General features: G+C 32.1%; 3 protein-coding genes across 4 annotated transcripts in view; all 3 read right to left on the bottom strand.

Annotated features, from left to right (window-relative positions):
- LOC145317028 (uncharacterized) overlaps window positions 1-16,218 on the bottom strand; it is a 28,968-nt gene extending 12,750 nt beyond the window's left edge. For both annotated transcript variants that reach the window (XM_080157889.1, XM_080157890.1), the window contains exon 1: window positions 16,178-16,218. The gene's annotated coding sequence lies outside the window, so the exon portion shown is untranslated. The remainder of the gene's footprint in view (window positions 1-16,177) is intronic.
- LOC145317031 (P2X purinoceptor 7-like) overlaps window positions 1-16,442 on the bottom strand; it is a 41,468-nt gene extending 25,026 nt beyond the window's left edge. The window contains exon 1 of the mRNA XM_080157893.1: window positions 16,183-16,442. The gene's annotated coding sequence lies outside the window, so the exon portion shown is untranslated. The remainder of the gene's footprint in view (window positions 1-16,182) is intronic.
- LOC145315453 (uncharacterized) lies at window positions 538-22,880 on the bottom strand. The gene is made up of 20 exons (XM_080155436.1): window positions 22,724-22,880; window positions 20,283-21,855; window positions 18,075-18,155; window positions 17,134-17,209; window positions 16,498-16,629; window positions 15,781-15,923; window positions 15,158-15,277; window positions 14,711-14,745; window positions 13,960-14,035; window positions 13,142-13,222; window positions 12,836-12,901; window positions 12,345-12,414; window positions 6,134-6,224; window positions 5,466-5,607; window positions 3,916-4,052; window positions 2,551-2,694; window positions 2,196-2,262; window positions 1,586-1,642; window positions 1,237-1,305; window positions 538-734 (listed from the first exon to the last, which is right to left on the bottom strand). The coding sequence occupies exons 2-20, from the start codon at window positions 21,825-21,827 to the stop codon at window positions 684-686; spliced, it is 3,183 nt and encodes a 1,060-aa protein (XP_080011562.1). The 5' UTR covers window positions 21,828-21,855; window positions 22,724-22,880; the 3' UTR covers window positions 538-683.
- Window positions 22,881-23,366: the final 486 nt, after the last annotated feature.

Genomic DNA, 23,366 nt, shown 5'->3' with positions numbered 1-23,366 from the left:
CTAAAATTACAGTCACCGAAAACAGAGTTTAAAACCGTGATCACCAAAAAAAATATTTTCTAGCATGGCTTCGAAACCGATCAATATCCGCTGAATTAGAATCGGTTCTTAAGCTTTAATTCACTCGCTCTGTTATAAGTGCTATTGTAGTTTTTTTATCACTACCTGGCTAATTTTTGTCTTTAGTATGAAACGATTTGTGGATTTACTTAACCTCTAAATTTTGCATTTGACCAATAAAGATCCTCAATATTTAATAAATATGTAATCATTCGTTGCCCTACAAAATTTGGGGCATTTTATCAAATAGTGATTGCGTAATATAAACATTGCAAACATTATCCCTTTAACCCGTCGCTGTCCTTCTTATCTGAATCCACAGAAGTGGTAGGTAATTCAGTTTACCATGTTTGGGGGCGTACATTATCGTCCATTGTCTAATCTCTTATTTAAAAATACCGTCTGTATTCAAACGCGTTACGAAACACAGCATTAGCTTCTATTCTACAAGACTGACTTAAAAAATCGAAGAAAACGTTTCAGAAAAAAAAATTTATTTAAGTCCAAAAATAACGGGGAATAAGGAGTTCTTGCTGAATCAACAACCGAATAACCTAACGAGGTCATGATTGATTGATTGATAGGTAGATTGAGAGGCTGGAAGGCCGTTGGTAGGTTTTGTTCTAGTCATCAAATGTGATCTTGGTGGCTTTCTTCATTGGCTGTCCGTAGTCCTAAAACATACAAGTTTTAATTTTTAGAAGCGTAGCTGCCCTACTAGTTATTTTTGTATCTTTTCCATTTTTTTTGATGCTTTTAAATCTGAAATCTGGCAAAATTTTGAATTTTTGCCAGGATTCATTAATCCGTTTCGGATGAATCCGCCAATACTTTGGACAATTCAATCAAAATCGGTTTTGTGAAAATTACCTCAGGTTATTATCACTACTTTAATTTGTCTTCAGGTGGATTGTGTAAAAAAATATTGCCGAATCAGCAATGGGAGGGGGGAGTGGGGATGGGGGACCCAAGGGTTACTTTTGTAAAAAATCTCAAAATTAACCCTCAATGATTTTAAACACTTTTGAAGTTCGTAGCTGGATTTGTACAAATAAAATTTGGTGAATTGTAAGTTTACCCAAAAATAGCTGGTTCAGCGATACTTGTTTTTTTTAAGAACACAACTCTTACTACCTACAATATGGAATTTAATGTGTTAATCTAAAAACCGCATACCTTGGGTCCAAAAGCACCATATAACTTGTGCTCCTTCTTCTTGATGTTCAAATCGAATGAGTTCATCTCCTAATAATGAAATATTAATCTATCATCTATGAATGGATTTTTGTTAAGTTGGACACTGCTAGTTTGTACAACCCAATCATTATTTAATTAAGTCACAAACGCGTTAAAGCAAAGAAGTGGGAAATAGTTATAATAAAACATAATTCTTTCAAATATATGTCCTATAGATGTAGTTTGAAGAATTGCACTGAAAAAAAAATGCAGAATACTAGGTTAATTCAAGTTTAATGCACTTCGTGCAACTACCCCTTTCATCCTTGGTTTAGGTATAGATACATACCGCTGGAACTTCTTGATTAGCATCCTTCAGAACCTTGACAAGCTCACCAGCTCTGGCCTGGAGACAAACAATAATCTTTATATATTTACAAGTAACAGGAAGTCATTCTGTCTCTGTGACTGTGTTTCTGTAGCGAAGGATCTTGCTAACTGCTAAAAAGACATGGTTCTCATTTCCAGTAAACCTTCTTGCTTATAGTTCCAGGAAAGGTTTACAACTATTTTAGGGGAGGGTACCACTTGACACCCAAGAAAACCCGCCCTAGAAAAAAATATAATAATAGAGGCCTCTAGAAGCGTAGCCGTCAGTTAGTTATCCCAGAATTTCGTCGCTCGTTTTGTTTATTAAATCATATGGGGCCACATTTCAACAAATATTTGTCTGGTTGGAATATTGTGTATTGTCCAATATCTAGGGTAGGGTTGGGCCGGATACTTTTTTAGCCGGATACCGGATATCCGGCCGGGTACCGGATATCCGGCTAGATACCGGATATCCGGCGTGAAAAATCAGCCGGATATCCGGCCCAACTCTAATCTAGGGTAATAAATCTATTGTATATATGACTAATCAATGAATTCAAGTGATTTCAAATAAAATTATTGTATGCCTTGTCGCAAGACTGGAAGAATGTGTGGGCTATTCCGGTCTTTCCAGCACGTCCGGTTCGGCCAATTCTGAAATAAATTAGATATGTATAAATTATGAATCTCAGAAATAGCAATGACCAATATATATGTCAATGAGTAGATAGGGAGAAACCTTAATAATTTCCAAAGGACTGTTAATTTTTCTAGGGGCGATTTCTCTGAGGAGGATGAAAGTCACCTCCTCTAAAATAATCATTAATATAATCTGGACCTATGACAAGCTTTACTGTAAAGAAGATTCATATCGTTTCAGTTGATTCTTCGCTACCCAAAAAGACACCCTATTACTTTTATGTAAGGATTTTAAAATTTCACCTGTGGACGTAATCCTCAATGGTGAGAGGGAAGGAATAGTTGATAACATAGTCAACATCTGGAATATCCAGGCCTCTGGCGGCCACATCTGTAGCTACCAGCAGAGGAATGTCACCTGACCGGAAGTTTTCAACAGCTGTGGTCCTGAAATGTTTGTAAGTTATTCAGGTAAAGATAAAATTATGGATTAAGATATCTTTCTATAACTTCCTCCACGCATTAACATAAAAAATTAGATTGGTAAAACAAGTTAATTGGCACAACAAAATTGAAAATAACCGACAAGTTTATTGATTTCAACTTTCCAGTGAGATATTTTTGGTTAAGATTCAATTACTTTTACTAGGATATTTCATGAAAACTACCAACTAATCCAAAGGGCTAGTTTCACGAAGTGCATTTAAAAAAAAATAGTGAACTGTAAGTTTTTTCTATTTTAAATAACGTAGTAGTGCATAATATAAATTTATTGATTAAAATTAAAAGATTTGACCAGGGATTTTCCTTAAAAAAAGAGTTTTTCATTTTTATTTTCAACTTCGTTGCATGTTATATATGGCAAAAACTTTTTTGTCATAAATACAACTTTAGATAGCATTTACTAGTTAATAGAACTTCAAACTTTTTATACAACAAAATACACATAACAACAAAGAATGATCAATAAAATATTTAGTATGGTACTTAGAGTAGTGATCTTTTTATATGTCTTAGTAGAATATATTAGGCATTGGATAGATATGATTGTGATCAAGAATTATAACATTGACCTGACCAAACTTTTTTTATTTAACAATATCTAGTGATTTGCAACATAAATTACATGAGAATGGTCTATATATATATATATGTTGTATGGTTAGTTGGTATTTCCGCGTGAGATAATGTGTATATTGTAAGTAAACCGGACGGTTTTCTTAATTTTTTTAAAGAGAATCTATAGAAAACCTGTCCTATAATGAACCGGACGTTATTTTTTATGTTTTTTAAGTAACTTGTCCCAAGGGGAACCCCTGTTAAATTTTTTATAACTCTTGTGAAATATGTGGAAAAAGATTCTCTGAGATTGGTCTTTTGGCTATACATATTTGGAAAAAAATAGACCATTCTCATGTAATTTATGTGGCAAATCACTTAAACTTTTTTCGATATTGTCAAATAAAAAAAGTTTGGTCTGGTCAATGTTAAAAATTCTTTAACATATAATCATATCTATCCAATGCCTAATATATTCTACTAGGACATATAAAAGTTCACTACTCTAAGTACCTTAACTCTTTAAATACACTTCATAGAACTATCCCTTTAAAAATAAAAATTTTGACGCCAACCAATGGGGAATGGGGATTATTAAAAATGTTCTACCTGGCAGCCTGACTTTTATCCCCATGGATACTGGTGCAGTTCCAGCCAGATTGTTGCAGGCTCTCCTCGATACGAGCAGCCTCCTTCTTGTACAGCACAAATATCAATATTCTGTTGGTTCGGGATTTGTGATAGTTCTAAAAATAATTTATGCATCTGTAATAAATACAGCATGACCCTCGAAAAAGTATTTTTAAGCATCTGCAGCCTATATTTCTCAATAAAATATTAAAAGATTCATATGTACTTGTTCTCTATAATTTTCTACATCAAAGGATATCAAAATATTTTTTTTACATCAATTAACAGCCGAGATTTTTAAAGCCAAAGTTTGGAAAAAGTGCTTGAGAAACTGGATATTGCTAAATATTTCTTAGTTTTTTATTAGTATATTACTTTTTATCAACCAGTTAAAAAACAAATAAGAAAGAAGAGCAAGTTTACAATTGATGCATTTTTTATTGCATTAAAAAACGTTACTTTAACTTATAAAAAAATACTTTTCAAATTTTACTGAATACATTTTTCTTATAACCATTTTCCCTCAAATCTTATAATATCTCCCACTTATTAATATGACCTTAAATAAACCCCTCCCCAATTTATGCTCATTACCGGAAGAATTAGCGCTACCTTTACCAATAAATTCACGCCCACTCATCAAATTAATCTAAGACACATAAAAATCATTTAAATTGTTAAACGTTTAATAAAAGTTTGTAGCTGTAACTTTTTGGTTTTTTAACTTATTTTGATAAAATAAAAAGTGTTTGATTTCTGTTTATGTAAACTTTCAATTTGCTACTATTTTTTATAGGACTTCTTTCTGTAAGGGTGTTTTTGCAATTTACACTAATCTAAAAATGCCTTTTAGAGCAAGTGAAAAAAGTGCTTTCAGCATAATAAATTTCTTGGAAACATCTTTATATAAGTTTTATAAAAAGTATTGAAATTATGAGGAAAACACGTCATTTCACTTTAAAAAAACATTTTTCTTGAAAAGTTACTTTTTTCTCAGCTACTTTTTCAAAACTTTGGCTCTAAAAATCTCAGCTGTTAATTGATGTAAAAAAAATATTTTTATATCTACTTATGTGGAAATCTACAGAGAACAAGGACATATACATTTTTTGATAATTCATTGAGAAATATGGGCTGCAGATGCTTAAAAATACTTTTTCGAGGGTCATGCTGTATACTTTATCTTAAAAATCAAAAGCTAGTCAAATCATAACAATATTTGCCATTTTAAATGACCTAATTGAAAATTTTAATGTTAAAATCGTAGATGATAATAACAGAAAAAATAATGCACAATATTTTTTCATGATTTTTAGAGACAAAATGGCACCAAGTGGTTGCGATGGGTCGTATTGTTACCCAAAAAGTTGTGGGAGGGGGGAGACTACTTATTATTTCCTTAAAAGCCCATTCGGTTCATGCAGCGGTTACCGAGATCTTTAGCTTCAGACAGAAGATATCGTTTTTTCTTCTTTAAGATTGTAAATATAGAGTAGGTATAAAATGACCAATATTGGGTAAAACCAAACCTTAAGAAGTTGGTTCAATTTCGACAGCCTAGCCCTGTCATCAATGACCTCGACAATCTGCGTGATCCTGGTTCCAGCCGCGAGGTCGTCGGATCCGATGGTCACCTTGATGGGCTGCGACAAAAATTCGTGGGCAAGTTCCCTTAAATATAATTTTAATTATCAATCGTTTATGCTTTTATAATGTTAATATAGAAAGAAGTTAATTTATTATACATTGAGAACACAAATATAAATTAAAGGAAAAAAGATAAGAGAGAAAGAAAAAATAAGTTAATACTTAAATGCATAAAATCATACAAAGTTTAATAGAAAAGAAAAATAAAAGATTTTTCATGATTGATTAAAAAATTATATCTTTCAAGAATAATTTTCCTTATTTATGATAGATACAGTACACACTTAACAGTGTGGGAGGGGCCATTGGGTTTTAACAATTTTCTGGACTTTAAATGAATTTTGGATTGGTTGGTTAATTAAGTTGAGGTCCAAACGTTTTAACTACTAATTGTAATCTCAGGGTAATTTGGTGTTTTATTAATGGAGATGTACATCAATTTATCGGCTATTGTCTTATCCCTTTAGATCCCTGACACATACATCAGATAAATGATGATTCAAATTAAGGATACAAGCTACTTTTACTTCTGGATAGTTGTATTCTGTACCTGACAGAATCTGGCCAGGTGGCGCTGAATAAGGCAGTCTGGCGTTGCGGATGGGTCTGGCTAATAATCTGTCGGATATCACGCTCGAAACCTGGCAAAATATAGGTTTATTAAAAAACAACCATATATTGAAGTTTACAAAATATGAATTAGATGTTATTATTATGGTTGGCAATCCAAATCCGGAATCCGTCCAATTTTTGGACAATTTTAGAATCCAGAATCCGTTATTTTGATAGCGGATTCGGAATGTTAATTATAAGGATAAAATTAGCGTCTTAAGTTTTTTTTAGGTCTGAATATATATTTCAATTTTTAACAAAGTCATTTTGGCCCCTGTAGAATCTAGAAATAGGAGAAAAGCTACTATGAAAATATGAAAAAACGTAGTTTTAGATTCTTCCCAGTACCCAGTAAAATTTAATTCCTTAATCTATTTTTAATATGGCCATTTATAACATTGCTAGAGTTCGGAACCCGTAAAAAAATAAGAATCCGGAAGCCACGAACTAATCCATTTCATTTTTGGGCGGATTTATGTAAGAATCCGAATCCGGTCCAAAAATTGCCAAGCCTAGTTGTTATATCTCAGAACTAAGATGGTTTCCTTCAAAAAGCAAATAGACCACAGAACCCCCTAAAGGTACTAGAAATATATTTGTTGAAAAATAAGGGGGGGGGGGGCTTTGGAGAGAGATAAATAAAATGGTAAATAACTACAGGGTGTTTTTTTTTAATGGAACAAAAGTATTGCTTATTATAACCCACTTGCCATTGACAGAAATTAATAATCTATATCTTAATTTCTTCATTGGGTTGGGGAGTTATGTATAAGAAAAAACTATTTAGCGATTTTCAACATATTATGCCTCAAAAACCGGTTTTTCGAAAGTACCTATTTTTGGAACATGACCAAGGGGGGGGGGGAAGTTCTGACACATTTGCGTAAACCTGGTGTATAGGCTTTATCTTTGGACTGAGAGGATAGGTTATTAGGGATAAAATCATTCTTATATGATAAATATCCCCCAGATTTAAGCTTTTTTGGATAGGCCTCCAGGTTCCGGAGCTCCAGGCCTCCAGGTGGTCTCTGTACAGGTAAAAATTAAAAAAAGATTTTTTTTTTGAAGAGTTAGAGGTTAACTTATAAAACAAAATATGCTTCTTTTTGATTGTTATTCACATATTTGAAGAAAAAACATACATATTTTGTCTCATAAGCTGACATCTAACTCTTAAAAAAAAAATTTTTTTTTTCATTTTTACCTGTAGAGAGACCACCTGGAGGCCTGGAGCTCCGGAACCTGGAGGCCTATCCAAAAAATATTAAATCTGGGGGAAATTCATCATATAAGAATGATTTTATCCCTAATAACCTATCCTCTCAGTCTAAAGATGAAGCCTACAAACCAGGTTTACGCAAATGTGTCAGAACTCCCCCCCCCCCCTTAAAAGAGTGTGCATAAATGTGTACATTTTTAAAAATCAATTTGTGCGGCTTGAGTTAATAGTAGAAAAATTTTACGCATACCGTTAGAATTGTCATAAACTCTAGTTTTTAGAAATATATGTATCATATTCATGCTATTTGTATCTATTTTTGGAAGATTTTTGGATCATGACCAATTTAAAGAGTGTGCATAAATGCGTACATTTTTAAAAATCAATTTTTGCGGCTTGTGTTAATAGTAGAAAAATGTTACGCATACCGTTAGAATTGTCATAAACTCTAGTTTTTGGAAATATATGTATCATATTCATGCTATTTGTAGTATAGAAGCTACGTTGAAAAATGTGAGAAAGGTTAAAAGTTTTAAGTAAGTTGGGATATTTTACCACGTAGCACCTAAACTATACGTAGCACAGGAATAGTTCTTAATCACCCAAAAACTAGAGTTTATAACGATTCTAACGATATGCATAACATTTTTCTACTATAAACACAAGCCACGCAATTTGAATTTTTAAAATGTACGCATTTTTGCACACTCTTTAAATTGTTCATGATCCAAAAATCTTCCAAAAATAGGTACTTTGGAAAAACCGGTTTTTAAGGCATATTTTGTTGAAAATCGACAAGTATTTTTTTCTTATAAAAAACTCCCCAACCCAATGAAAGAATTAAGGTATAGATTATTAATTTCTGTCAATGGCAAGTGGGTTATAATAAGCAATACTTTTGTTCCATTAAAAAAAACACCCTGTAGAATTACAAACTTTGGATGAAAAATCTTTTATGGAACCTATACACAATGGCATAGACTCGAAGTAAAGTATTACCAAACTTTACCAATAAACTGTAAACAAATATGATAAATATACAAGCAAAATAACAAGTTAATGATGAATTTCAATTCCTTCTCGTCCCTTCTTAAGCATAAAATGAATTTGAAAATTTTGAAAATAGATTTTAATTTCCTTATAAGGATGTTGTTTTTATATGTCGTCTTTATGACAGGTAAATATTTTATAAATATATTTCTTAAATTATATATAAAAGAAAATATTATACAATAATATCAAATTAAATCAAAAGTATTTCAACTTGTTTTATTTTTTTGGTACTAAACTCATCCCTGACTCACAATGCAGCAAATGTACGTTTTTTTGGACATTTTAACTATGTTTACTAAAAGCTTTATAAATCGATCAATTCTTGGGATAAATCAATGCAGAATACCAATTTAGAATCGACAATGCATTGAGAAAACAGTAGATCAATTTTTTGAATTAGCTAATTATGAATTTTATTATTTTTTCAACGTCAAAACATAGCCTAAAATAAATTATAAAATTTTGTTTAAGTTTACCCTTTTAATAAAGTAACAGGATCTGTGTGCGTCAGTGTGTACTGTAGGATCTCGCTAATCGCTGAACTGATATTATTATCCTTTACAATGTAGCTTCACACAGATCCTAGGAAGGTTAATAACTATTTGGGGGGGGGGGGGACCAACACCCTCACAAGAGAAATCGCCCCTAGAAAAAAATACTCATACCCCCAAATTTTTTTTTCAAATTTTAATTTTAAAAACTAAAATAAAAAATGGGAAGGGTCAAATTCATCACCCCCCCCCCCCCCACTATCGCATGTCCCATTTAGCCGCTATATACTAGCTATAAATAAAACAGAATTGTTTAGTCTAGCGGTTTGTACCACAACTATTCTTTAACTGGGAGTTGTCAGTAGGTCTATCTGTCCCTAAAAGATAAGCAGTAAAATAATTATACTTCGTTGTTTGATGACAGATTTTAAATCTTTAAATGCTTAAAAACTTAAAATTATCTTAGGAATCTCTAAAAAGTGTCAAACTTGTTGATTTATTAATAAACTTCCCAAGAAATGACTTTCTTTTATTGGTCTGGTACTTATAGACTTTATCATTCTTGCTAATTAATATGCAATACATTGAAATATATTTTAAAAATCTAAAATTAAATGTTAACAACCCTTTATAAATAAGTTAAAAAAATGTTTGCCTGCCTGTATTTAAGAATTTAAGAGAGATCGCTAAATGCTCATGCAGCTTCTTAATGTTAGGCTCAAGTTTAAAATATTGTGTGTATACTGCTTCACCCTACTAAGATAAACCGTCCTTGAAAAAATAACCCTTTACCCAAGTTTTAAATTTAAAACAAAAACTAAGGAGAAGTCGTGACATTCTCTCTTCTCTAGGCGACTAGAATGATAAAAAAATTTAAAATTTCCATATGTAGAAAGCAATAAAAATATTAAAGAATTGTACAAACAGACGAACAAATGAGTTACAGTGTAGATGCGCCAAAAAGGTTAGAGTCAAGTTTTCATCATAAAAAAATTCTCCAATCTATACACATACACAACTAAAGAGATCAATTTCACCCGTATGTCAATGTTAGAACATCAAATCTAAAGAAGCAAGGAAATAGTATTTTTCACAGAGAATTTCCATGACTCTTTGAGCATTCTTGACGGACTAAGTGAGATAAATAAATGATGCTTATATAATTGTTATGGGAAATGTTAAAACAAAGACTAATTTTCTATCTTAAATAGCACCTAAGAAAAATATTTGACATTTGAAATTATAAGATTATCTTCGCTAATAGAATTGTAAATGATTTTATTATAATGAAAACCAAACTTTTTTTTCTTAAATCGTTGCAGGTATAATATTAATTTAAATTACCTACCCTTCCCTTTCAATAAAGGGGACATAAATATTTCCTTTTGTATTTTTATTGTTCTTTTATAAAGAAATATGGTTATTCATGTTGGTTTTCCTTTAGAACGCTAAATATTACTGCTAAGATAAATTAACGCATGCTTTGATAAAGTCAAATATTACACACTTTCTCACTAAGAAGGGACTGTATAAAAATGTGAATATACGAAAAAAAGCCTCTTGGGTAAACATTGGACCCACTTTTTTATCATTATTATAACCTTGCTAAATTATAAATGTATGTGGGAAGGTTACCCAAGCGGCTTTTTTTGAGAAATAACCTAAAGAACATAAAATAAACGTAAAAATGAAACGTATGAAAAAACAATTATTTTAGAAAAAATGCCTTTAATTCATGATAATGATATAAAAAATATATCTTTTTCTGGTTTTTTATTTAGTACTAACATTGCCATTACTGATTTTAACAATTAAAAGCGTCTAGAAAATTAATTTATATGTTAAAACATTGCTCAATTGACATAAGGTCGAAATTTTTAAATTCCTTGAATTGAGATAATTTCTTGTTTAGGTAGCCAACTTCAACGAGCTGGTACTCAGTCAATTTTAAATATTTTCTAAAAGTTTCAACTGCTAGTTTCATCATTATGCTCATATTATATAATTATTAAAAGATAAGTTTCAAATTCGATGGTTAAAATTTTTGAAATGTCCAGCTTTGCTGCACTGTGTGACTTGAATGAGAGAAAAAGTTTGTTTTGAATCAGATTGCAGAAAGAACATAATATTAAAATACACAATAGTCTCTTTGTGAGTTTAAATTCATAACATTATTTTTTGTTAATGAATTAATGAAAATTATTTTGTTTAAAATTAGACTAAATGACATCTCGTATAATATACTTTACATTCCATCTTAAAAATAAATCTGTAAGGTGTATATATATGTTTAGATATCTGTAAACCACCAATTTATGACTATTGATTTTTGATCAGCTGTAGGTTTCAATACTAGATGTTTTTTTTAAGTAGTGCAGCTACTCTAAATCTAGAGAATAAATCTAATTTTGCTTAGAATTTACTTTTAGGTGTTTTAAACATTGTAAATTAAAGATTTTATTTTAATAATTAATATTTTAAAACAATATCTTCTAAAAACTGTGAGGAAGTTTGATAAAATTACGTTTATTTTGCAAGCTTGTTTGAAAATATTTCATTATTTTTATGATTCTGACAAAATAGATTTTCTGTTTAAATAAATAACATAGCCACAAAAAGGTTTAAGTAGTTATTGAAATATTTTATTACTATTCTTGCTAATTAAATATTCGTTAACTATGTTTAATTTGCATTTTTAAAATAGACAAGAAAAATATCCTACTTAAATGCTAATTTTATGAAGTTATCTTAAACCTTTTCCAAAAGTTTGTTTTATAAAACTTTTTTATTTTTCATTGATTTTATTGATTATATAGGTTAAAAATATCAAAAGTATTTTTCAAAGGCTACAGATAAATTTGGTTAATTTCGATTTTTGATTTTTTAAATTTTTTTAAAAATCTACAAGAATATGCATGTCTTTTCAAAGAATAGATTATATAAAAAAAAAAGAAAATTAAACATATTCAGGCTATCAAAAAGCAAAAAATATTCTTTTTTACCATTAAATCGCAAATATTTAAAATCATTAGATTTTAAGCTTATTTTGCATGGAAACACATTTTTTCAGTTATTTTTTCTCAACAATGGATCTTAAATGATTATTACTGAAAACTTTTATGAAAATGTTATTATCCAAAACTTCAAATAAAGGAAATAATTGCCGTTTGCGAAAATGTGTGCAAAAAGTTGCCAATATCTCGTTAGAACTTAGAAGGGACTTAATAGATTTGAATTCTTACTGCTTACGAGTTAGTGGACTATAAACTATTAGAAAAGTATCACTTTAAGGTGAAATTTTGAGGGTCAACTTTTTTTCTTTTAAAATTCGCAGTGTATAGTTAAAACACAATATTTGAATGTTTTAAAAAATCATTATCACTTGCCTTGATCTAACATACGATCAGCTTCATCTAGAACTAGATAGCTAACTTGTGACAGGTCACAGCAATTATCCTAAATATAGATAGATAGTTAGAATTAAATATCTTCATTTAGAAGCAGATAGCTAAACTGTGACAAGTCACAACAATGATCGAAATAGATAGATAGTTGAAATTAGATATCTTCAGCCACAACCAGATAGCTAAATTGACAGCAATTATCCTACACAGGATATGGATATATTGATAGTGATTATTGAATATCTAATCTTCACATTTTATATGTTTAATCGAGCGTATTGTTTATAGAATGACATTCTACCAACTTTACCAATAGTTTTAATATACCAAAATTAAATTTTGTTTTTATCATTTTTAGGGGGTTAATTATCAAACCATTATCTGATTCCTTTATCCCTGATAAACTTTAACTCAATTCATAGTGCAATTTCTGTTCCTGTCATCCCTGGCATATTAAGAAATAATATACTTACATTCATGAGGTCGATTAATCTGCCAGGCGTGGCCACAATAACCTCTACACCACGTCTGATAGCCTGGACAAGCAATCATTTTTATGGGTAAATATATTTATTAGAATTTCCAAGTATTTGATCTTAAATGCATTAAAGAAATAGCGATAAATTGCAGAATAAAAAAGGAGATTCATTCCAACTGAGAATTAATATCTGTTTATAAGAAGCTAGATATATGATTTTATAGCTTTTTAGGAAAGACTGGAGGCTATTCAATACTGATCTTTTCATATCTTATCAATTTATCCATAATTATTATTCCTGAATTTGTGGCCCTTTAGCAACTCCACCGTACACGCAGACACTGGAGATTTTGACAGCGTCCGCAGCCTCCTCCAAAACAACCTGACAAACGACCATATTTTTAGCTTAATATTATTTTTACTGTATGGACCTGGATACAATTCATTTTTGCTGGATTAAAATCGATTCTAAGCCGTACTGAAAACTCATGTATCATAACGTATTCTATACATTTTCCCCACGAATAACAAAATATAAATAAATAAAACAATTTCAGTTTTGTTTGCTCGGGATTCGGTTCCTCGGGGACAACAAAAATGGAATTACTGTTATAGTTTTTAACTTAACTAAAATTGGTAGAAAAAAATATTTGATTTTTGGAAAATTCCATACCTATGTCCTATACATAAGGAAGTAAAATACTCATAGAAGTTTAATACCTAACTCTCTGCTTTTTAATCTTTGGTGCTTTCCCTTGAAGTGCAGTGCGTAAACCCTCCCACCCAACCTAATTTTTAAATGAATTGAAAATAGGGGAGGGGGGCATATTTTTTATGCTTAACCTTTGCGGGGGCCGGCGCAAATATCCTTTTAGGTCTATACCTGCAGTGCCAAACCATGCGGGGCTACCAAGTACCCAATATGATCTAACCTAACCTTACTTGACCTAAAATAACACAAGTAAACAAAAATCTTCCCCCCACCACCTATTATTTTTAATTCATTTCAAATAAGAGGAGGGACGGTTTGTTCTCCACTAGATACTATGAGGGAAGCCGCCGGCGTCCAATCTGTATCTTGATGAAATCTGCAGGAACCCAAAAATCTAATCGTGTAACCTGGGACTGCATGGCCAATTCTCTGGTGGGTGAAATGATGAGGAGAATAGGACCCCGTCGTTTCCACTTTGGTCCTGAAGGCAAAATAAGTTTGACAAAACCCTCCAGAAAAATGGGATATATGGCCATCAAATATACCCATTGGGGGGCCAGGAACTAATTTTCTTAAAATCATAGCTGTTCCTTCTTGGGATTTATTTCATTTTAAAGATAACTACCGGCTACACCCCTAGAGGCCTGTAGCGGCACTTTAAATGTTTTTTTTTCTTTTTAAATAATACGATTTCTTGCAATGTTACGTAGGAGTCTCTATCAAGATTCTACGATACCGTGCAATGTTACGTAGGAGTCTCTGTCTCTATTCGAGAGAAAAAAAATTTCGATTTATTGTAATTTCTCTTAGGAGGGAGGTGGTACCCTCCCCCAAAATAGTTATAAACCTTCCCGAGACCTATGAGAAGATAACCTGTTAAGTAGAACCCGATCAGTTCAGCTTTTAGCGAGATCCTTCGGTACAAACACACAAACATCCTGTTACTTTAGTATAAGGATAGACTGAATAATTCCTTTAAAAATCAAGGTTGTTTGTCACTATTTTTGTTGCTTTGGTTTCAAATCCTTATATCTTTAGCTGTATGAAAGACTCATGAATTTCAGACATAGCTTTAAATTTTTTGTAGCTTCCATACTTTTCTCTACAAGGAAAGCCAAAGGAAGAAAAGATTTTCTGGAGGGTTTTGTCAACCTTCCTTTGCTTTCAAATTGCTTTCTTTCCATAGCTTCATTCTGAAATAGTTCTACTTTAGTTAACTTTACTAACAATTTCATGCACAGGAATAGGAAGTAAAAAAAAGGAAAGTCAGCCATTTACTTTTTAGTTAGATTGTGTGAATTTTTAAAATATTATCAAATCTTAACCACCATTTACCACAATTTGTTAAACTTATTTCACTGTTAGAATCATTCGCTTTGCGGAGATAAAAGAATGTTAATTTTAAAATGTACTTAATACTTGGCTTTAACAGATCGAAAAGTAAGTTTCCCCCTTCCAATTGTTAAAATCATAACTTTCTAACAAAAAATTTAAAAATGTTGCTAGCTTATTATTTCTGTGCTCTTTTTTTATGGACGTAATTGCAGACTTGTAATTAAATACAAAAATGTGTTCTTGGTTAGTAAAAATAACTTGGGGGTGTACCTTTATCCTTTCTTTAATATGTACAAGTGCTGGTAGGGTAAATGCGAGAGTTTTTCCAGAACCAGTTTCTGCGATACCAATGATATCCTTCCCAGAACCAAGAATTGGCCAACATTCAGACTAAAAAATCAATCAGATTATTTCAATGAAAAGTTAACAATCAGCCATGTTTATAAATATTCATAAAGTAAATATTGTAGATCTACACCCGTCTGTAAATTGGACCAATAGGAATAAAGTGAAGAAATAACCCTATAATCTTATTGGTTGAATCGTCAGGTATTTTTATTCAAATTCATTTTAAATAGTAGGTCATCTATAAATAATTAAGTTTCTTAGGATAAAGCCAGCTTTCGGGAAGTTATATGTTCATCACTGCATTATTGGATTGGGTGATATGGGACTAAAAATACAAAAATCTTTGCCAGCTAGAAATACTTTATAATTTGTATGGATTATTATATCTAACGGCCATCTAGAGTAATAAATCTATTGTACATGAAGGCTTAAATAAATCTCTTGGCAGGAGAAATTTAGAATTTAGAGCTCCATCTAAAAAAAACAGCAGGTTCAACACAGGTGCATCTACTCGTTATAATAGAGTTACAATAGAGCTGTAATACCTGAATTGGAGTTGGTTTGTCAAATTTAGCACATATTTTCATCACAGATTTAGGAAAACCCAGCTCTTGGAAGGAAAATAATGGTTTGTACTGCTTTCTTCCCTTGCCGTACAAAGTTATACTGTGCTTTTCGCGGAATTCCTGTTTATGTAAATTATCATACATTTAACTTAGTCCTATAAACTGTTATCGATAATATCTAACAAAACTGGTTTTTATCTTAATATTTTTCATTTTAACATCCACGGAATTATGTCTGAAAAAGATATTTCAGTATACCAAAAAATATATTTTTAACAGTTATAAATCTATCTCAACCATAACATTTATAAATTAGTAACTACTGCTGCTTCATAACGAAATATATTTCAAAGAAAAAAATCTTCATTATCAATCGCATCTCTTGTAGAAGTGAATCAAGCAATATTAGCTTGGTCGTTTTAGATATATGTATCTTTTTTTATAAAGTACCTAGTAAAGTTTTTTATCTGAATCTTAAGATTTCAATAATTTCTGAACTGTTTGAGTTCTCGTTTTAAGGAAAACCTCCATGATTGTTTAAGGTTGTAATATTTTTAGATTTATGATTAATGACTTGGGGGATGGTTTTAGGCTTTTTGTCCTATTTTTATATTTATATTTTAATTGCCCATCTTTATGGTCATACATTAAAATATCTAAAATGAAAAATCATTGACAATGTATGATGAGTTTCCTTGATGGCTGATTTACTAAGTGCTTCAGTTGTCTCATTCATGGTATAGAATTTCTTTCTAAATGGACAATTTTCTTCAGGCTCATTGGTATCTTCAGCAGAACTATTGTTCTCATTTTCGGCTTTCTCGGTGTCTAAAACATTTATTGCTTAAGATGAGGTTTAGTGATTATATTTACAAAAGGAATCTTCATATAGAGTACATCCGACCGTGTGTAAATAATGATAAAATATCTAGACTTGGAATTTCTGTGACAATAAGGTAAAAATAAAAGTGGGCAAGTCTAAAATAAGTGTCTGAAATTCCGTACATCCATATAAACAAACATATACATATACTGATTTTTTTCCAAGACATTATAGGACTATTTTTTGCAATAGTTATTCCCAAAACGAGTCATCAAGATCATAGATACGAAGATACTCTACAGTCAAGTGTAAAACGTTCATACAATCAATAAGGCGATTTTATATTTAAATCAAATTTTTGCTTCGTTTTCTGGGAAGGTATAATTCTTTTTCTTCAGTATTGAAGGCGAATCTATATTTTGTATTCTTTTGTGCGACTGTACAGTTATGAACTGGTTCAATTCAAGTGACACATACGTATATTTGAAAGATTTAGAGACATAAAGTACCTTTCTTCTTTTTCTTCTTCTTGGGAACTTTTTCCTCGTTGTCTTGATTCTCAACTACCTTCTCCTTTCCCTCCTCCTAAATTATCAAGGTCAATTATGTAAGTAGCGAAACAAAAAAATTTGTATCCCCCACCCCCCCTGTAATACAAACCACACTGATGTCAGGGACAACTCTACTATTACTTTAATGTGACACTGAGGAGAATTGTGTTAGTTCGTTCGTTTGACCCTCCGATGTTTGCTGATTACCAGGGATCATAAGGGATAATACAATGGAGATTAATTTATATATATATCCCTACTTACCCCTTACTGTAGATTAAAATCATTACTTGTAAAGTTTTGACTTAAATACTTTAGAATAAACCAACCAAACAAAATACAATAGAAGTACCCATAATTAACATAGTCTTATAACTTTGGTTACCAGTGTAATTTACAGTCTAATGTACCTTCCGCTTCCCTCCCAAGAGGTTAAAAGTACTAGCTGAAACATTGTCAGTTTTAAAAATTGTGAAAAATATAAATGGACACGTGAAACTTATCATATTCTACATGAGCAGGATGTGTTTATGTCCCGATAGATCTATTGGACGGCTGAACTAAAGGTTCTATAATTTTCCAGAAAGTTTAGTTCTGGTCCGAGGAAAATTTCAGACAGGTAGTTTACACCAGCACTAACCCCCACCCCACTCCAAAAAAATTAAGATTGGATAAGAGAATCCGACGGCCAAATGTGGCAGCTTAATTGTCGCTATGAAAGCTACTCCTACATTGCATAATGTTTTGTACCGGGCATGATTGAATGTCAGGTAACCCATATTAAACCAACGTAATTTTTTAAAACAACTAATGGAAAACATCAGGTCTGTGAAAGCAGGATTGAAATTAATTATGAAAGAAACTTTCAGATTAGAATTGCTACTTAAAATCAAACAAACCTCCAATTTCTGGAGTTTGCGCTTTTTCTTGCGCTCAGCTTTGTCCATGTCAACGGCTGGAGCAGTAGCTGTTACCATTTTCATTTATTATTACAAGTTTTTGGACTTAGTATTGACCAAGACTTGTTGATTCTGAAATAAAATGAAAAATTAGTTTAGATCCATAGTTCAATATGAAATGAATGTTTTATTAATGATGCAAAAATAAGCATTGAGGATTCTAAGGAAAATGAACATGGTAAATTGAATTAAACGTATCCTCATCACTTTGTGGTGATTATGAGATTATTATTATGAATTAACAAATAGTTTACTACAGATTAATATAGCAGAAAATATTAAATAATTAGCCTACTTAGATAGATAAGAATTATGAGGTTTATATTCGTTCCTTGTCATTTCCCTGTTATATGTATTGTACCGATTATTTCTAGCATAAGATGGAATTTAATGATTAAAGTGTACAGCAAATATCAGCCGAAACCATTATCAATAAAACTGAAATTCTGACCTTAAACACCTAAGATATGGGGAAAATATTTGAAATATCAACAAAAGGTACTTGTACCCTCATCTACACACACAAAAAATCCCTTAGAATAAAGAGTAAGGGATAGTAGCACGAAGTGCATTTCAGAAAAATGATTTCAAGCAGAAGTTACAAGTATACCATCAAACATATATAAATAAGTAGTCGTGCTGTTATTGTGAAAATAAGCCAGCTAAATAAATTGCATTGATCACAAGAATACGATTGCAATTCTTGATATTTTTAAAACTACATGATAGAAAATTGAAATTCTTTCAAATATGTGCCATATAAGTGTGGTTTAAACCATTTGGGCCAGGAAAAAAAAAAGTTCACTAAATTCAAGATTAAATGCATTTCGTGTAACTACTCCTTTAATTTTAACACACAAAAAATATTTTTGCAGCAGGGGAAAATGAACCTTGTGGAGAATATACACCCTGTACTCTTATCTATGTATAATATTACCATTCTAAGATCCTCCAAAACCGAGAGGTACAAGGAATCTGAAACAGCAAAATAAAACTTTATAAAACAAACAATTTAATTGTATTTTATCATATATTTATACAAACTTGAAATACAGTGCCATTGAAGGTTTATAAATTCAATTGAAGTAAGACATTCAACAGTATCTTTGGGCGAATTGTCAAATTTATTAAGAAGAATCTTTAATAATTAGGAAAAGTTTACGGTTAAATATTTTTCTTTATGAAAAAGCTGCATATCTGAGTAAAAATATTAAATGAAAATCCCAAATCTATATTATTTAGCGTTTGTTACCCTAAAACTAGGATAAAAAAGGACTATTACTTTGATAGAAAAAATATTGCAAGATTAAATGTTTTGGTTTCTTAATTTGATGCTTAAGGAGGTATGTTATATCTGAAGAATAACAATTTGCTTCAGCTAATCAAGATCTAGATTGCAATATTATAGATTGCAAAAATACGAAGTCAAGGTAGGGCTGAATTGAAAGCAAAATAGTTTTCATCAGATAAAATTTCCCTGGATTTTTTAAGAGTACGAAGAGCTTGGGCCCTGGTTTGTTTCTTGTCTTCCCCCAAGTCTAGTCTCACACTGAAAGCAAAAGGCTTCTCACATGATCAAAGTTTTTCTAGCGTTCATGCTTGTCTGTTCTTATCAACCATAAACATTTAGATACCCTATTCGACAAATTCAATTATGGTAATACAAAAAAATCATGATATTTTAAAGTAAGGTCATAGTATTCAAAGATTTAATAAATAATTAAAGTAATATTATTTAATATATATGAAATATGTGCTATAGCTAGTCATGAAGATGATACCCACAAAAAATAAAATAATAAACCATGACTTCACTTGATTTTTCTTCTCTATCTTGCTTCCCTCTCATAGATAGAGTGAGATAGTCTCAGCCCATTTCACAGTTCACACTACAAGCAAAGAAATTAAAATTGATTTTTTTAATAAAAATCTTTCACAATTTTAAGAAGCCACTATTAAGACGGCAACAAACAGCTTCATGATGATAGAAACAGAATCAGATACAGGTTTCTTGGGATTCTTGTCAGCCGCTGCGGGTCGCCATCTGGAACAGCAGAAAAAAAACATCATTATTAAGGAGCAAACAGAATTTTAATGTGGTTGGTAAAGAGACTTAAAATGCACACTCAAACAAAATTAATAAATCTATGGAGAATTTGAAATTTCCATAGGGACAGGTCCCTTCTCCTTCTCCGCTTCATAGCCGGCCTCTTCGGCGTCATAGTCTCGTGATATCTTCTCCTTTTTCACTTCTTTCTCCTCGCTACCCCGCCTACTTTTCTTGCTCTTTTTAGAGCCTCTGTCACGGGATCTAGACCGGGACCTGGAGCGAGACTTCCTGCGCCTATCTCGTGACCTGCTACGACGGCGGGAGCGGGAACGACGTTTTCTAGAGCGAGAACGGGACCGGCGAGAACGTTTTCTTGACCGTGAACGGGAGCGTCTGCGTGGAGAGCGGGAGCGCCTACGGGATTTGCTCCGTGACCGACTGCCCTCTTTTTTAACTTTGCCGTTTTCTGCAGGCTCCTGTTTGACTCCATTAACCTCCTTGTCCTCTTTTTCCTTTTTGACATCACCATCACCATTCTTATTATTGTCCTCTTTCTCTTCCTTTATCTTATCTCTTGACCTCGATCTTCTGTCACGTTTACGATCTTTAGAACGGCTCCTTGACCTTCTGCGTGAACGGGAACGTCTGCGAGATCTAGAACGACGACGGCGAGAGCGGGAACGAGATCTGCGACGGCGGGATGACCTAGATCTGCGTCTGTGTCTTGACCGGGAACGACTACGGGTGCGTCTGCTGGATCGTCTATAGTAAGGAGATGGTGTTCGTGATCTTGTCATCCTCCCACCGCCTTTAACACCAAGCCATTCCTTCAACGGGTTAACAGCATCAGATACCAAGTTTTGTGCCTCCTTAACCTTCTTCATGGCGTCTTCAATCTCTTTCTGAGCCATCTCATTACTTTTTGTCTGTGGCTTAGTAATTGCCTGTGTAGCATAGTAAACCTTGATGGTATTGCTACCCATAACTGTGTCATTCAGCCTCATGGCGGGCACAACAGCACCATAATCAGAAAACTCCACCAACGCAATTTTTCTCTCGTCGCCCTCCTTGACACACCACCGGAAATATTTAACTTCTCCCGCGTTTTTGTTAAAAAATTCTAGACACGCCTGAGCACTCATTGTCGGATCAATATTAATAACGGTCACTGTCCGACGAATTTCTTCAACCACCTTTTCGTTCGTGGACGCCGGCAGACCGGGGAAGTTGGGCAGTCCCGAATCCGCCAGGGTTGGATCATTTGTTGTCAACACGCCATTGTCGGTCTCATTGGTCACGTGAGACGGCAGGCAGTTGCTTGTAATGGCCTGGGAGGCGTTAGCAAACTCGAGTCCCGACCATTCGTCCGGGATATCACCATTAATAAAGGGCTGCACAATGATTGCCCGGTCGATAAAGACAGTGTTAGTCATGTGCAGGGCCAAGGGAATACAAGAATTGTCCACAAACTTAAGGAAACAACACCGCTGTTGGATTTGCACCGAAGCATCACGGATGGAAGGATACAACCGCAAATCTTCAATCTTGCCAATGTTATTGAAGAGTAGGTGCATCTGGTCTCTAGTGGCCTGGGGGGCTATGTTGGTTATCTGAATAACCTTTGTGTTATTGTAGTCGTCCATAATGCTGGTTTACTTCTGACTCCACAACCTGCAAATAAATATTAAAATTAGATGGTGTAGAGTATCTTCATTAGTAAAAATCATAGCTAACAAATTTTTGGAGTAGCAAGATAAATATAATTTACAAATTACATATAAAAAAATACGACGAACTTATTACGGGTGGAATGTATGTAGACAAGGACGATACTATTCAAAAGTGGCGAAGAACATATAAAACAAGGATAAATATAAAAAGCGTTTTTGAAGAGCAGATGCTCAGTGGCCACAAATCAAACATAGAGTATAAAATATATGTACAAAATAACACAATCATCCGTATGTTTTAACTTTTACCGTTACACGTTTGTACATGACTGTCAAACCGATAGACCAAATTTATATGATTATCGATGTATAGCAGCCAAGAAACATTCATTGCTCTATGCCAATTCTATCAGACAGGCAAACAAATAGAATTATAGAGAAGCTTCACTTATTTGATAAAAAATAGCTTGCAAAGAGTTTTACAATAAGATAAATAGTTAAGCACTTTCAGATGAATAAAAGTACGTTGAAAATGATTAAGTTAAGAGTTAAGATTGAGATAAGAAGAATAATAAATGTGCAGAGTAGAGCAGCGCAGAACAGCATACACTTTTCTCTTTTAGTGGTGGAAGATCTGTAAATAGTAGAATTATTTCTTTTGGTAGCACCATTATATGTATTTGTGTTTAAATAGAAAAAAAAGTTATAAAATAGTCAAACTTTAACCGAATCTCTAACAAATTGATCAAAATTAAAAATTTGCATAATAGTAGAATTAACAGGTAATTTTAACAGCAATTGTATTAGAAAATCAGTTTCAACAATAAAAAACGTTTTTTGAAGAATACAAATGATTAAACTTATAATACCTGATATAAAATATCCAAGAAAAACACAAATCACAGCATTTTACAATGTAAAAACATCAATCCAAAACTTTCAAATATATTTTGAATATTCTGCCAACCGCCGCGGCGTTCCTCCTCTCAGGCCGATAGCGGATAAATGATGAATAAAAATGGCGGAGTAACACAGAGTTGCCAACACAAAATATTTTTTGTTTTGATGTAATACATTAAAAAATTATGAAATAAATATTATAAAATTAATTTTAGCGTAAAAATAGTTATTCGAGTTAAAATGATAAATTCTAAAAATATATATATTTAAAAAAAACTTTTTATTATTTTAAGTTTTGTTTGGCAGCTTCGTTTTGGTATAATCCATAGAGTAGACATGTGACGTCACTTCCCTTATAATAAATGCAAAAACATAACTAGAACTATTAAAATACGTACAATTAGCATATAAATTAAACATATTTATTCTAGCAATCTAATTCTATGCTTTTTTCAAGACTAAAATTGCAAAAATAACTCAAAATGGGGTTTATTTTATTCTTCTTGGTACCATAGAGCGATAATATTTAGATATGCTTATTTCCGGCGAAAGCTAAAAAAATTATACTACAAATATTGATCCTAAAAGAACATAAATCGAAAATTAAGTGAA

Source organism: Acartia tonsa, chromosome 4, assembly GCF_053477335.1.
Source record: "Acartia tonsa isolate MP-2025a chromosome 4, ASM5347733v1, whole genome shotgun sequence".
Lineage (NCBI taxonomy): Eukaryota > Metazoa > Arthropoda > Copepoda > Calanoida > Acartiidae > Acartia > Acartia tonsa.
Note: the sequence above shows the minus strand (reverse complement) of the source record. Positions and strands in the feature narration are given on the sequence as shown.

Bases quoted from the DNA above. Each gene is read 5' to 3' on its own strand.
- LOC145315453 (XM_080155436.1), bottom strand. From the start codon at position 21,827: ATGGACGACTACAATAACACAAAGGTTATTCAGATAACCAACATAGCC. The intron at 17,210-18,074 runs GTTTGTTTGATT...TTGATAATTTAG, and splicing joins GCAAACTCCAGAAATTGGAG to GAGGAGGGAAAGGAGAAGGT. The intron at 13,223-13,959 runs GTTACACGATTA...GTCGTTTGTCAG, and splicing joins AATTGGCCATGCAGTCCCAG to GTTGTTTTGGAGGAGGCTGC.